Source organism: Lacerta agilis, chromosome 7, assembly GCF_009819535.1.
Source record: "Lacerta agilis isolate rLacAgi1 chromosome 7, rLacAgi1.pri, whole genome shotgun sequence".
NCBI classification, from domain to species: domain Eukaryota; kingdom Metazoa; phylum Chordata; class Lepidosauria; order Squamata; family Lacertidae; genus Lacerta; species Lacerta agilis.
This window is the reverse complement of record NC_046318.1, coordinates 23,047,245-23,062,521: the sequence shown is the minus strand read 5'-3', so window position 1 is coordinate 23,062,521 and position 15,277 is coordinate 23,047,245. Positions and strand designations below refer to the sequence as shown.

Genomic DNA, 15,277 nt, shown 5'->3' with positions numbered 1-15,277 from the left:
ATTAGTAATGAGTACAAAAAAGAACTTCTAATGATACGTGGATTTTCAGCAGCATTATTGTACAAGTGCCATGTTGTTGTTGTTGTTGTTTAGTTGTTTAGTTGTGTCCAACTCTTCATGACCCCATGGACCAGAGCACGCCAGGCACTCCTACCTTCCACTGCTTCCCGCCGTTTGGTCAGACTCATGTTGGTAGCTTCAAGAATACTGTCCAACCATCTCATCCTCTGTCGTCCCCTTCTCCTTGTGCCCTCCATCTTCCCCAGCATCAGGGTCTTTTCCAGGGAGTCTTCTCTTCTCATGAGGTGGCCAAAGTATTGGAGCCTCAGCTTCAGGATCTGTCCTTCCAGTGAGCACTCAGGGCTGATTTCCTTAAGAATGGATAGGTTTGATCTTCTTGCAGTCCAAGGGACTCTCAAGAGTTTCCTCCAGCACCATAATTGTGCCATAATGTTTTAGAATTATGCAGGATGCCATAAAGAACTTTATATCCCAGGCTTATAGGCAAGCATGAATGAATGCCCTTATTAACCACGGGGGGTGCTTTTCTACTTAAAAAAATATCTTTTCTATTATTTGAATGTGTATGTGTGTGAAAAAGCTTGACGCCTGAAGGCTCACACAATAGAAATAAAGAGCAGGCATCCGTAAATAAATTTTACATTATGTTAATTTGAGTGTGAAAGTTGCACATTTTCCTGACTCAAGTGTTTCCTTTTCTCGTCTGTGCAACAAACATCTGAGGATAACAAAATATCCTGATAGGATAGAGTTGTGTGCATGTGTTGCTTTCTAAACCGATGAAAAGAACCATAGTGAGATGATCAGTGCTGCAGTAGAACATGAGAAGACTAAAAAGAAATGAAATAACATACAAGTTATTTTATTTTTAAAATGGGGGTCATCTTATACATGGATAGTGGAGAGGTGGGACGGGCGATTGGTGGCTGCCACGAGCAGGAGATTGTCAGTGGTGTTTTTGTGGCTGCTGGCTGCTGGGCAATTGGTTGGGCGATTGGTGCTTGCTTTTGGCAAGCGTGCAGACGATTGGTGGTTTCATCGACGTGCGTGTGATTGGCCGTGGGTGTCCTGCAATCTCCCCCCCCCAAAAAAAGCTCAACAACTCCAGGCAATCTCCTCCCATTTTCTCAATTTGGAGTCCCAAAAAAGAGGGGGCATCTTATACACGGGGGCATGTTATACACGGTAAAATACGGTAACTTAAACAAAATGTGTGAGCATCAGGGGCATGGGGTTGCTTGTCAGTAGCAATGTCACAGTCCAAGACATGTCCTTAGTGCTTGCTAGGTACAGTCGTACCTTGGAAGTCAAACGGAATCCATTCGGGAAGTCCGTTTGACTTCCAAAACGTTTGAAAACCAAACTGTGGCTTCTGATTGGCTGCAAGAAACTCCTGCAGCCAGCCAATCAGAAGCCACTGAAGCCCCGTTGGACGTTCCGGTTCCAAAAGAACGTTCACAAACTGGAACAATCACTTCCGGGTTTGCGGTGTTCGGGAGCCAAAATGTCCATGTTCCAGGGCTTTTGGAATCCAAGGTATGACTGTTCTTAGAAAGTCATAGCTTACAGGGGATGGCCCAAATACATTTGGAAGGCTTCTTCTCTGCAGACAAATCCCTAGTGTGTGGACAGAGTGAGGGCAGGTCCAGCAGAGAATGCAGTGTTGGGAATGTGGCTTGTTGTTGTTGTTGTTGTTGTTGTTGTTTAAATTTGTATACCGCCCTATACCTGCAGGTCTCAGGGCGGCTCACAGGATGCGAGTACCCTCTTTCCATGATGGAACAGGGCTTACATATTATATTCAATATGCAGATTTAATGTGTCTGGCTTTTTAAAGTAGCCCTGGAGTGGGAGGTGATCTGGACTCTGCAGGGTGGGCAGCTAATCCTTCCCCTGCACTTCAGTCCCAGTGAAATCACCCAAGCTTTGGTCTGTAGGAGGGAAGCTGCCAATGGTGTCAATGGCAGCTTCTCTTTCAGATCAAAGAGCAGCTTGGGTGGAATGTTTTTCATTGGGGCTGTGGTACAGTGAGGAAAGGATTAACACTCCTGAACTGTTGTTCCCCAGCTGATGCTACCCTCAGTGGATGCTATTCAAGAATCCTCCAGACACAATAAATCTGCTCGTACATGAGGTGTAATGTGTAGTTTGGCCCTTATTTGCCTCAGGAGATGTCAAGTCAAAGATACTTTTGAGTTTCTCTTAAAAAGAAGTTGTGTGCCTTTTTGTGGTATTGTTGTTTTTGCTGTTATTTCAACATTTTCTAACGTTAAGTAGGTCTCTTTACAATTTCTAATGTTAAGGGGCTCTAAGACTTGTAGAATCATCACTAGGATGTCATGTTCCGACAGTTACTTTGAGGCAAAATGCCTCATGACATCCTACTGATTTTACAACAACAGTATCATGGGCAAAAATGAACGGGGCATTTGCTTAAGAGTTGATACACTGACTTAAACTCCTTCGTTTTTTCCAAATAGCTTTCATTTAAGAAAATATTTCTTCCCCCTCACCTAGTTCTAATTAACCTCTCATGAGGTGTTTCAGTCTCTGCTGTCTCCCTATATAGACGCAGGATCGACATATTCACACTAGCCGAGACCTATGACTGCACATTCACTTTGGGTTACCACAGCAACTTGTCGGAAATAAAGTTCTTTCTTCTTTTTGTTTGGCTTCCTCCCTTGAAGAGCCTGAGAGGGACCACCATGTATAGGAACAAGAGAGATTACAAAAGCTTCCCCGGAACAAAAGAACCATGTTATGTTGTTCTTATGCCACAAAGGGTCACATCAATCCTTCTTTCTTGAAATACACTGAATATTCCCAAAAGCTAATAACTCATACAGAAGAGAAGTCTCATCTGTCAGGGATGTGCGAAAGCCTTTGCCACAAGCCACTCTGAGAAGTGGGTGGGCCTCTGCCACATACTTCAGTTTGTTGGAATGAATGTCGTCACAAACCATAGGTAACACTAATCATCGCTTGCAAACCTGCCTCAAACCAAGGTTACTTATTTTGGCTTGTAGCTAAGCCGATCACAACTCATGGCTTGCCTGTTTGGACACAACACCTAACTGTGGTTATGTTTCTATAATTATGGCCTGTCATTACATCTGAACAGAGCCAATGTCAGCTTGGGCAACTGAATTTGCTGTTGACTTTGGCTTGCTTCTATATCTACCGACCATAGCTTGGTTTTAACTAGGGTTGCACCATAATGCTGATTTCCCTGACAGCAATAAAAAAAACCCTACATTATATAGCACATTTCATGAATTTTATTTATGACAGATGGATTCTTCCAGTGCACTCATGGTGACAGTCATCCCAGTCTGGGATAATGATAAGTATCCCATGAAATAGTGTAAGTTGAGAAATAGTGGATTGCTCAGTGAGTTTCTTGGCTGGATAGAGATTGGAAGCCAGATCACTATATGACCCTGGTCTGAAACTCCATTACAACACATTGGCTCTTGAAGAACATCACATGCATGATCTCTGCAATCCTTGCAACATTCCTGTATGGTAGACTGGCATTATCACCCTCATATTGTGAGAGTAGGGGAATATGAGGCTGATGAAATCTGTGGTGTGGTTAGGTAGCTTTAGACTTTGGCTGCAATGGTCTTGCACTGTTTGGATTGGTGATGGTTGGTGCCCGTTAGGGTTGGTGGGGCAGAAGATAAGGAGGTCAAAGGTAGGTAAAGTCAGAGTCAATGATAGGCAGAGCCAACTAATTCTAGTTTTGCCCCCATCCTTCACCCTACTGAGTTATATAAGAGCAACACTGAGACTGAGACTGAGGAAAAGGAGCAAGCTGAAAGCCAACGCTACCTTCTGGACTGCTTGCTTATAAGAAGCAAGATAGAGGAAGGCTAACTGAGGACCAACTAAGGTCAATGGGGCGGTGACCCCATTCACCCTAATAGTGCAGTCCCCACTGCTTTGGATGGAACATGTATTACAGAACTTATTTCAAAATTCGGCAAGCCAGTTCTGTTTCCTTGGGTTGGGTGCTGTGGGGTTCCTGCTCATTCTGCTGAATAGGGCCTGGACCTCTAACCCAAAATTCCTGTTCCGGTGGCATCAATGGATGGAAAAGCAGCTTGTCTAAGAGCACAGTTACACATGATGGTGGCGGATCGATGTCTTCATAAAGAAGCTGCCACCTCTACAGCAACGAAGCAACTAAATTTGAGTGTCTGAATACGCTGAACTGTTTATATGGTTAGCCACTTTATAATGGCAAGAGATCTGTTTTCAAGCAAGCAAATCAATGAATGAATGAATGAATGAATGAATGAATGAATGGAAACACTCCTCAAGGTGTTTTCTCCTTTTCAGACTAATTTCCCACCCAGTGAATTTGTGCCGGACTTTGTGCAGCTCAGACAGTTAGCCATTCTGCAACACCACATGGGGAAGTCTTGTGGGCACTGAATGCATATAATCAAGTGTACACAGAGTGAAACAGACACATATAATTCATTTCATGTGATTATGTCTTGTGTACATTGTTCCCTGCCTCTAATAAATATGTGGTCTGTGTAGGTAACTTGTCATATGTGAATTGATCCAATGAGATCCAGCTGGATCCAAGCTTATTCAGAGGTAATTGCTAATTAATCCCATGGAATTTATACCCAGATGCATGCCATTTCCAACAAAATGGTGGTGGCCAACATTTGCAGATAAACTGCTTGTGCAAGTGTAGCGTAACACAGAAACCACAATCACCCATGTCCACAGCTCTCTCCTTACAATGCACAGAGTCAGTGCAAACTGACTTAGAGGCACCGTAGAAAAGAGTTTCTGCCCCTAGAAGTACAATTCAAGAGGGCTTTCTTTGCTAGATTCTAGAACATTATACGGCACTTCAAATAAATTCAGAAACAGCTGCACGGTTTTTGTTCTTTAAAGTGTGTGAAAAGGGATTTGACTTTTTTTCTGACTCATCTGCTTTGCGACAGTAAATCTTCAGAAATTCATTCTGTTTGTCTGAAAACTGCTTCGTAGTGACATAATTACTCAAGAGTTATGTAATTTGCAAAGAAACACCAGTGCTTTTGTAACTTCGCAGTGCATTAAAAAGCCAAGCGGCAATGTGATGTGCAGTATGTTTTATGGCTAAAAGTGATATAATTGTATCCAGATGCAACAATTTGGTTGCGCAGAGGGATTGCTTATACAAACCTAGAATTAAAACCAAGGGGCACAATTCACCACCCATTGAAATAAAATGCAAAGCTTCCTTTGAATGTGAGGGGTGTAAATTGCTGCTATGATGTTGCTATAATTGGGTGGCTTTTTTGTTTGTTGGGAGAATTTTAACTCCTCATTCTTTCAAACAAAAGTGTGGAGGCAAGAAACCCAACGAAATATATTGTTTCACCACGGAGGGTTGTATTCAATATAACAGTAAGACCAAGGTTCCACCAGCACAAGGATTTTTCCTTGCATGACAGAGACTTCTCTCCCTCTCCTTCCTTCTGCACTCTTTAAATCTGTTCTGGGTTTCCCCCTCCAACCCCCCCAGAGCAGAATTGGCAATGGCACAACGTACACATGGTGGGGGGGGGGGGGAAGAAGGTGGAAACCCCTTTGTGCTATCAAAAGTTTTGTTGAATGCAGCAGTATTTTATAACAAAGTACAGGATGCGTATGCATTTCGGATAACCTAGTGTGAACACAAGATTAAAAAACCAGCTCTGGAAATGCCGTGAGTGTTGACGGGAGTGAGAATACAGCCTAAGTATGGCTTCACGTCCAGCAAAAACACACCACTTCCTTCCCACCCACCCTCTCCCAACGCCTAAGTGTCTCACTTCTCTTTTTCCTCCCACTTTTCGGACGCATTATAACTGTTCGCAATATATGACCTTTCTGTTGCTCCTTCAGCATTGTCATCACCCCAGGCTTTCTACACCGTGCCCTCATCCAGCCAGCCTTCCCTCGAGAGGGTGACTCCTTGCAGCCATTGCCTCCCACATCAGTTTTTCCACAACACAAACAATCCTTCTTTGCCTCTATCTGAAACTATGTGCGGAGGGGGTGGGGTGGGGTGGCAGACAGCTGCACTTATGAGACAGCTCCCTTTAGGCCCCTTTGCCTGAGGCGGAGGTGGGGAAGCTTTCACTCCCTTGATTAATCATGTCTTTGGGGGGTCAATGGGAGGCAAGGAGGAGGAAATGTATCATCCCTTCTCAGCCTGTCTGTGAAATCATGCAGATTGCTAGTCAAGGCTGCACTCCTGTGAACATGCAGCAGCAGACAGCAGACAGCAGTAGAGGCTTCTCTGCTGAGTACTGAGAGCTGCACACCTGTACTGTTCACACGTTTCAATTGCAGGTGGGTGCTGGTCTTTTTTTATGCTTCAAGCCAAGCTTCATATTTAGTGAAAGCTCTGTGGGGGCTCTCCTCGAGTTCTTCTTTCTGTTTTCTATCATGCATAGGAGCCAACTTCTGGGGACCGATGTCTCCTTGTCCACCCCCAATAAAATATTGGAGGGGACCAGCCAAGTTAATGGGCATTCACCTTGTCACATGCCATGCACCATGTCACCTCACAGAGTGTTTGTTGTGGGGGAGGAAGGGAAAGGAGAATGTTGGCCACTTTGAGACTCCTTCGGGTAGTGAAAAGCGGGATATCAAATCCAAACTCTTCTTCTTCTTCTTCTTCTTCTTCTTCTTCTTCTTCTTCTTCTTCTTCTTCATGTGTTATCAATTCTGCCCCTGCTATCATGCAAGGAACTGTACCTCAGTGAGGAACAGGGGTAAGGATAAGTGAACCTATTAATGTAATTCAAGGCCTATCCAAGACATTTTAGAGGAAAATTAAGAGGACATTTAGAGGAATTCAGTGGCCAGGTTGCTCACCGGAGCAAGACGGTTTGAGCATATTACACTGATCCTGGTCAGACTGCACTGGCTACCAATTAGTTTCTGGGCCCAATTCAAAGTGCTGGTTTTGACCTATAAAGACTTAAATGGCTCAAGACCGCAATACCTCAAGGACCACCTCTTTCCATACGAACCTACCAGGACCCTGAGATCATATTCTGAGGCCCTCCTTCATGTGCCTCCTCCTCGAGAGGTCCGGAGGGTGGCAACACGAGAACAGGCCTTCTCTGCAGCGGCTCTCCAATTGTTGAATGCTCTCCCCAGGGAGGCTTGCCTGGTGCCTTCATTATACACCTTTAAGCACCAGGCAAAAATGTTCCTTTTTAACCAGGCCTTTGGCTGATCCAATTGACATCCTATGACGTTTTAAAATGTTTTTTTTTGGGGGGGGGCTATTGGGTTGTTGTTTTTATTTTTATTAGGTATTTTGTGGTTTTATATCTTGATTTTATTCTGTGAACCGCCCTGAGACCCCTGGGTATAGGGCGGTATATAAATTCCATAAATCATCACCATCCTCATCCCGGATTCTGGCCCCTGGGTTAAATCCATCGGCTGCCACATTGCCCTTAATGGCAACTTCAGGCCCACCACCTATGATGGTCTGCCTCCACTGCTGTGGCCCACATGGACACATGGTTCAGAGCTAGGAATTATGTGCTGCTCATCCTCTTCATCTTCCTCTTCGCAAGCTCCACTCCAGCAAAAAAAGAAAAAGGCTTCGCTGGCCTAAGAGTGCAAAAAACGTTAAGAGCATTTAAATGCACACTTGTGGAAACTCATGGAAACATGTTGACCGAATAGGGCAAGCCCCACATCAGCATCCCTGGGGCCACCACTAGGCCCTCACCATTCTGCCAGAGTGCATTTTACAGCTTGCTTCCTAGCAAGAGGTGCCTGCCTGAGTCTAGCTGCCATTTCCAATGAGTATTGTGGAAAATATGAATGGTGACTGGACGCAGCTGTACAAATAAGCCCACCGTGACTGGGATCCACGGGTGGACGGGAGATCCACCGCCAGCGGGCGCTTTGGAACGAGGTCCTCAAACCTCTGGAACAGGATTTCTATTATGCAGCTTCTTAAAACAATCGGAAACGCCTTCTGTGTGCGGCTGCTGTTTTGTTTTCAGGCTGCCACTACTGGAAAGGATTGTCGTAGGAAGTGCTAGAAGAGTATCTCTCTCTCCCCCTCCCTGCTCTCTGGACAGATCTGCCCCGCCCTTTCCAGCTGTTGCGAAGGCGGAGAGAGAGCGAGAGAGAAGAGTTTGGACTCTCTCTCTCTCTCTCTTCCTTTCCGGAACAGCCCCCAGCAGGGTAAGGCGAGCGCGCAAAGCTGCGCCACGCTCGGCTTTTTCGACGCCCGTCCATACTCAGCACTGGGTGGAAACAAACACGCGCGTGGAAGCTGCAAACTCGCCGCTTGTTCGACGGGCAAACCCGCTCTGCTCCAGAGAAGGAAAACAATCGCTGAACTTTTCTTCGCCAAAACCAGCTGCGGTTTGCTTGCAAGGAAAACCTCTTTGGGGGAAAATGAACCCTCCTCCTTGGCATCCTATTCTCCCCCAGGACTAGAAACTTAGGGATGGCCGCGATGGAGGAAAACGCAAGCAAGGAATCCGCTCCTTTTCGTCGCTGTTTCCAATCCCACCCGCCCTTCATTAACCTATCTCCGTTTCTCAGTTACGTTAAATAATAATAATACGCCACTGTTTTCTACCGATATCCGACCGATAGCTGATCCACGCAGCGGCCGTAGGAAGGGACTCTCGGGGAGTGGGCTGCTTGTCTCCCAGTTTCCTTCTACGTGTTGCATTGGGGCAATCGGAAGCCACCTTTCGCGCGCCCAGCCAACCGCCTTTTTGCGTGCGTGTTTTGCAACAAGCTCTTTGCCCTGCCTGCGTAGCGAAGTATTTCGGATTCTTCGGAAGCTCAGATTGGGGGAAAAAAAGAGAGAGAAAAAGGGAAGAGTTTTTAACGCGCGCGCACACCACGTACTAAGGCGCTCCTCCGTGGCGTTGGCTGGGCGGTCGACTTGGATCCTCGCCGTTGCCTCAAGTAGTGTCCCCAAAGCGAAAAGGGGCCGGTTGGCTCGACGGCAACTCTCCGGGCGCGATCCCGTGCTGGTGGTGGACACACAGGGAGGCAAGTGGAAGCGAGGAGGAGCCGGAGGAGGAGGGCGGAGACCTCCCACTTTCCCGGGCCAAGAGCGCAGAGGAGGCGCCGGGCCGCTTTACGCGCAGCTCCGAGGGGAGCGCGCCTGGCCAAAAGCGACGCCGCCTAGCCCTGCGATGGCGGGTTCCCGTCCTCTCCACTGAATCTGCGCGCCTGGGAGGACGGAGGCGGTCCGCTCCCGTCCTGTCCCCGGCCGGCGGAGGGGTTATGCGCCTCGGGCAGCGGCGGGATGGCCTCGGCCGTGTTTGAGGGCACCTCTCTGGTGAACATGTTCGTGCGCGGCTGCTGGGTCAACGGCATCCGGAGGCTCATCATCAACCGGCGAGGCGACGAGGAGGAGTTCTTCGAGATCCGCACCGAGTGGTCGGACAGGAACGTGCTCTACTTGCACCGCAGCTACTCGGATCTGGGCCGCCTCTTCAAGCGCCTGCTCGACTCCTTCCCCGAGGATCGCCCCGAGCTGTCACAGTCTCCCTTGCTCCAAGGTTGGCACGGGTTTCCCCGCTCCCCCCACCTTCTATCTCTCTCCCTCGTTTCGCTTTACGCTCCTTGCCGCGTCTCCGTTAACTCGGAAGGGAGTTGAGCTAAAATCAGAGCGGAGCTTCCTTCCTCGGAATTGGGGAGAAGTGGGGGAGGGTCCTCTTCCTCTCGTTCCCCTTTCAATCCGCTGCTGGGGGGTTTCACTACGAGCATGTGCAGAGTGCCTTTCTAGCTGCAGGGCAGGATTACAACCAGGACTACGCCCTAGGTCCCGAGTTCGATTTTCCAGCAGGAACATAGGAAGGGAAATAAGGAAGAGAGGGGAAGGGGTGGGAATCCAATAGCCAGGCTTAATTGGAGGCGAGGGTCCTCAGGGCTTGGCTGCAGGACTGCTTCGACTCCGAGACTTAAGTCCTGGGATGTATGGAATGCTTTGTACAGAGTGCCTCTGAGCATGTGCAAAAGTAACTGCTGATAATGACTGTGTGAACCCAGATTGCGTACTGGCTTTGCCCCTTTAATCCTGTGGACTCTCATCATGCATATAACACTAGGGGTGCGATTGCTAGAAGTAACTCCTAAAACTGCTGTAGCTCTGATAGCTGCTGTATGAGAGGAACTGCATTTATCTGGACCTGTCTGCTCTGCTGGCACTTTGGCATGCTTTTAGATGACACTGTGCCAAATAAGAAGCAGGCAAGGACACTGATTGGTAATTTTGTGCAGTAGTTTAGTGAGCAACCCCCCCCCCCCATGCCAGTCACCCACGTTGATAGCGGATAGCTTTTTCGACTCTCAGTGCTGATCTCTGGCCCTGTGTACGCTTGTGAGTGTTGGGTTGTGCTGATTCAGCAAATGGCATCAAATGTGTGCAAACAGTATTTGGACATGCCGATAAGTGAGTCAAGTCACTAGCCTGAGATGAAGGTATCTTGCCCAGTGATCTGTGGCAGAGGCAGGAGGCTAATTTGTAGAGCATCCTACCGGTATATCTTGGGAAGTGTAGGAGGGCTGATTGGTCCATTCTAGTCTAGTCTTTCAGATTTCTAAACCTTCCAATCTTAAAGACTCCAGGTAGGTGATTAAATGGCTTGGCACCAATATGAAAAAGTATAGGTAGCAACCTAAGAAATGCCCCATTTCCACCCAGCATATCTTAGTTATCTCAGATGGCCTAGTCTCAGAGTGGGGTGTGAATGGTGTTGGAATTTCAACATTCGCAAGGCTCTGGAGGAAGGGAGTCAGACAGCTGTTGTACAATGCCTGGAAAAACCTCTCTCCGTTTTTGATAGGCAGGGGGCTTGTGCCTAGGAATGGTAGTCCATCAGTACAGATGTTAGTATCGCAGATTGATCTCCAGAACGATGGAGCATTGGCCCTGCACGTTCAGCGCTGAATGACTCTTCCAAATAATCAGGAAGGAACAGCCCCACAGGAAGTTGTGAGGCAGTTTTGACAAGTGACAATTATACAGAGTTATGCATTTCCTGACTGCAATTCAGAAGTAATAACTGTGTTGGCAAGTTTTACACTTGGTTTTGAAATGGCTCTCTCCTGCATTCTCTTCTACTTCCTTGCAAATGTGTGGTAAATAATGGGCAATAAACCCACCCACTCCTGATTTTGGATTGTATCTGATGCTATTCTTACCCAGAGTTGATCCACTGAATTTAATGAACATGGCTAACTTAGGCCCATGAATCTCAGCAGGTCTGCTCTGAGTAAAACTATCATACAGCTCAGTTAGTAGAGCATGAGACTCTTAATCTCAGGACTGTGGGTTTTGAGCCCCACTTTGGGTGGAAGATTCCTTCATTGTAGGGGTTTGGATGAGATGATCCTTGTGGTCCCTTCCAACTCTATAATTCTATGATCCATGAACTAAGATCATATCTTTTTAATTGTACATTCATAATTTCTGCTCATGATGGTATTAGGACGGTTATATGGAGTAAGTGTAGTTTGTGCCTGCAAAAGTTCTGGTGTGGACATACTGCTTCTTTTCCAAATGGTGCATGTCTTGTAGTTTCCTGCTGAAATCTCGTAACTTTTTATACCACAAATGTTTCCGAGGTGGGAGAGGAGAGCACTTTGGTGCTGCTTTTTCTGTGCTAGAGTGCCCCTTCAGATGGCAGTCATGCAGTAAAGTTGGGGATGAATCTCAGGACAACTAATAAAGTGGAACGATTTGTGAATGGGCTAGTATAAATCTAATGCACAATTATTGTGTCCATGACACGTTGCAGAACACACCTTTTTTTTTAAAGCCAGTCTGGAGGGTCACAGTATCTGAGAGTCTAGCACAAGGGTCAGCAACCTTTTTCAGCCGTGGGCCGGTCCACCATCCCTCAGACCATGTGGTGGTCCGGACTATATTTTTTGCGGGGGGGGGGGCAATGAACAAATTCCTATGCCCCACAAATAACCCAGAGATGCATTTTAAATAAAAGCACACATTCTACTCATGTAAAAACACGCTGATTCTTGGACCGTCCGCGGGCCAGATTGAGAAGGCAATTGGGCCGCATCCGGCCCCTGGGCCTTAGGTTGCCTACCCCTGGTCTACCACAGCACTTTTAATTTGATGCCCACTCTGGGCCTTCAACAAATTACAGTATTTACACACACACACACAGGATTTTTCATAAATACAAAGATGATTGATCAGCACATTCAATGCACAAGCCACTTTTATCCTTGCAACAAGTCTGTGAGGTGTCACTGTTGTGATACAGTGTCTTGATCCTCTGCTGATGACGTTCCAAGAGCAACAGGGTTGCACTGCAAACTAAGGTGGCTTACAGCAGCTTCATTAATTACGCTGAGGACTCTTTAAAGTGAAGGACAAAAGAGAATGAAGGAGAAAGGCAGGCTTGGGACTTAAGAGTGTGAAATACAGTATTAGATATTTTTGGCCAATATAACTGATGGCATATGCATGTAATTACTATCCATAACGAAGTACAGTATACCTTTCCTCCCCAGTACAGTAGAAAAAGTGGTTTTGTGGCAATGTTATAGCCAATCTATGCATATAATGAAAAGCACATAATAAACACTTACTGGAATTGTACCACTTTAGAATGCAAGGGAGCAGAGTGTAGTAGTAGTAGTAATAATAATAATAATAATAATAATAATAATAGTTTGTTTGCGCTCACCACATTAAACAGCAGCAACTGGAGTATGCAAAAAATTGGCACGCATGAAAAACGACACTAGCTTAGATCCCCTTTTGCTGGCATTCTCACCTTCTATGCACTGGAAGTTTGGGATGTAGAAAAGGTCTCCCGTGTGTTTTCTGAAATTCACTCCCACTGCAAGCTTTCCTAGGCACGTGGGTCGTCTTTTTAGCATTGCTTTCGGTGAGAAATAGCTGTTTGCCCATAACAGCACACTCAGTAGCCCAAGGAGAATGTTTTGCTTTAGTTTTTTTTTTAAATTGTTATTACTATTCTTGGTAATTGTTTTAGGGGTGTCAAAAAGCATAGCTGTTCCTTACATCTCAGTTTATGGCTGTGCGTGCACACCATACATTTAAAATACATTTTAAGCACATGCACCTCCCAAGACCCCTAGGAGCTGTAGCTTATTAGTGGTGCTGGGAATTGTAGTTCTGTGAAGCTCTACTCCAATACTGTAGTGTGGTGTAGTGGTTAGAGTGTTGGACAAGGACCTGGTTGACCAGGGTTCAAATCCCCCCTGCCTTTAACTATGAAGCTCGCTGAGTGACCTTGTGCCTCTCAGTCTAACCTACCTCACAGGGTTGTTGTGGGGAGGGGAGGAGCATGTATGACACCTTGAATTCCTTGGAGAAATAGGTGGGGGGTAAAAGTGAAATCTCCTTCATGGATCACTGCCTCGTCATGGCGAAGGGGCTTGAATAACTCAGAGAAGCTATGAGCTATGCCGTGCAGGGCCACCCAAGATGGACAGGTCATAGCGGAGAGTTTTGACTAAACGTGATCCACCTGGAGAAGGAAATGGCAAGCCACTCCAGTACCCCTGCCAAGAAAACTCCATGGACAAAGACAACAGCTCTGGTCCATGGGGTCATGAAGAGTCGGACACGACTGAACGACTGAACAACAACAGCAAAAGTGAAATAAATAAAAAGTTTTTCAGGAAAAGCAACAAGGGTCAGCTGGGGTGGGAAAATGCCACAAAGTGAATGGGATTGGTTGTCCCCCGTGTGACACTGCATCGAGCCATGTGTGTGTGTGTGTGTGTGTGTGTCAACTTTTCCCTTTTCTTGCGAGGAATCCTATTTGGAATAAGGGAATTTCCCTTTTAAAAAAGGGAAAAGTTGACAGCTATTATATATATGTGTATATGCATCTGCCAGTTGGCTGTCAAGAAGAAATGCTACAAAGTCACGTGGTAACCCTGGGCAGGCAGTAGGGGATCTGTTGTCATCGTTTGACTCTGATTGCTTGGAAACTGAACTGGGCAATCAAACTCTATGTACACAGGCTGCACCTAGACGCAGCAGGAGTCAGAGTACAATTGCAGGCGGGCAAGGGAAAGAGAGGCACAAAGAAGAGCCTGGGTGGCTGCCTCTACTTCACCAAACTGCAAAACATGGACTGATCTATTTGGACAGAGGAACTCAGAGTCTGCTGAAGGTTTTACTGGATGCTGCAGCTAGACTGGCAAAAGAAAAGAAACCGGCCGTCTCACCCTGTGCTATGTGTCACCAACTTACAGAGAAATGCATGTTTGTAGTCGTGATGGCCATAATTATCCCATAAGCAGTGTTTGAAATTGGCCAGGCACATTTTGCCTCTGGCTTTCGCCGACTTGCAACCAAATGAAGATGCCTCAGTGCCAGAGTGGCATCTGACATCTCCACCATCTGGAGGTGCATGTCTGGGGATCCTTGGATCTGGATTGTTTCCACACCCTATAGAAACCTGTCTGTTATATTTTTATATGCACAGTCAGAATGAATTTCTGGAACCAACATGCTTTTTCTGAGCAGCCTGAGCAGGAGCAGTCATCCTTAAGAGAAAGAGGTTGGAATCGGCCAATATGCATGTGGACTGTCCCTGGATCACGGGACTTTTCTTCTTTAAGTTCTCAAAGCTCTTAACCTAGCTCAAGGTTGCCGTCTGAACTAGCCAACCGAGACTCAATCACAGTCAATAAATAAGACTTTAGAGCCGCCTTGCTCCCAAAGGGCAACTAGGCATTCTGTTTTGGTGACCGCAGCCTTGGTTTAAGGAGCCATTTGGCACCTAGCTTATATATCTGAGTTTCTAACACTGCCCATAAGCCTCTAGCAAAGCCTGCTGGACAGCAGTGATTTGAGGCCAGGCTACATATTTTAGACACTTACCTGGAAACAACCCTGAGATGACTTTATGCTCACATTCTAAGCCAGAGATGGGCCACATGTGCCCTTCCAGGTGTTGCTGGACTCCAGCTCCCATCAGCCGCAGTTAACATGGCCATTAGTTGGGGACTGATGGGAGTTGCGGTCCAGCAGCATCCTGCGTTCACCTCTGTGCAAATCCATTCAAGTTAATTCCACCAAAACTCGCAAGCATATGATCCCAGGCAGGCCGCGATCACTCCCAGCTCCCCATGTTCCTGGAAGTCACTTTGTACCGAGGCTACTGGGTGCAGCAAAGAGCCTTGTGCATTAAATAATCAATGTAGAGAAATCAAGGGGTGTACATGGATGCATGAAGTGGCCCCG

The 15,277-nt window shown here is 46.6% G+C and overlaps 1 protein-coding gene across 1 annotated transcript in view; it reads left to right on the top strand.

The window, feature by feature from the left end:
- The first annotated feature begins 8,227 nt into the window (after window positions 1-8,227).
- PXDC1 (PX domain containing 1) overlaps window positions 8,228-15,277 on the top strand; it is a 33,090-nt gene continuing 26,040 nt past the window's right edge. The window contains exon 1 of the mRNA XM_033154487.1: window positions 8,228-9,581. Coding sequence (XP_033010378.1) covers window positions 9,326-9,581 — 256 coding nt within the window. The 5' untranslated portion in view covers window positions 8,228-9,325. The remainder of the gene's footprint in view (window positions 9,582-15,277) is intronic.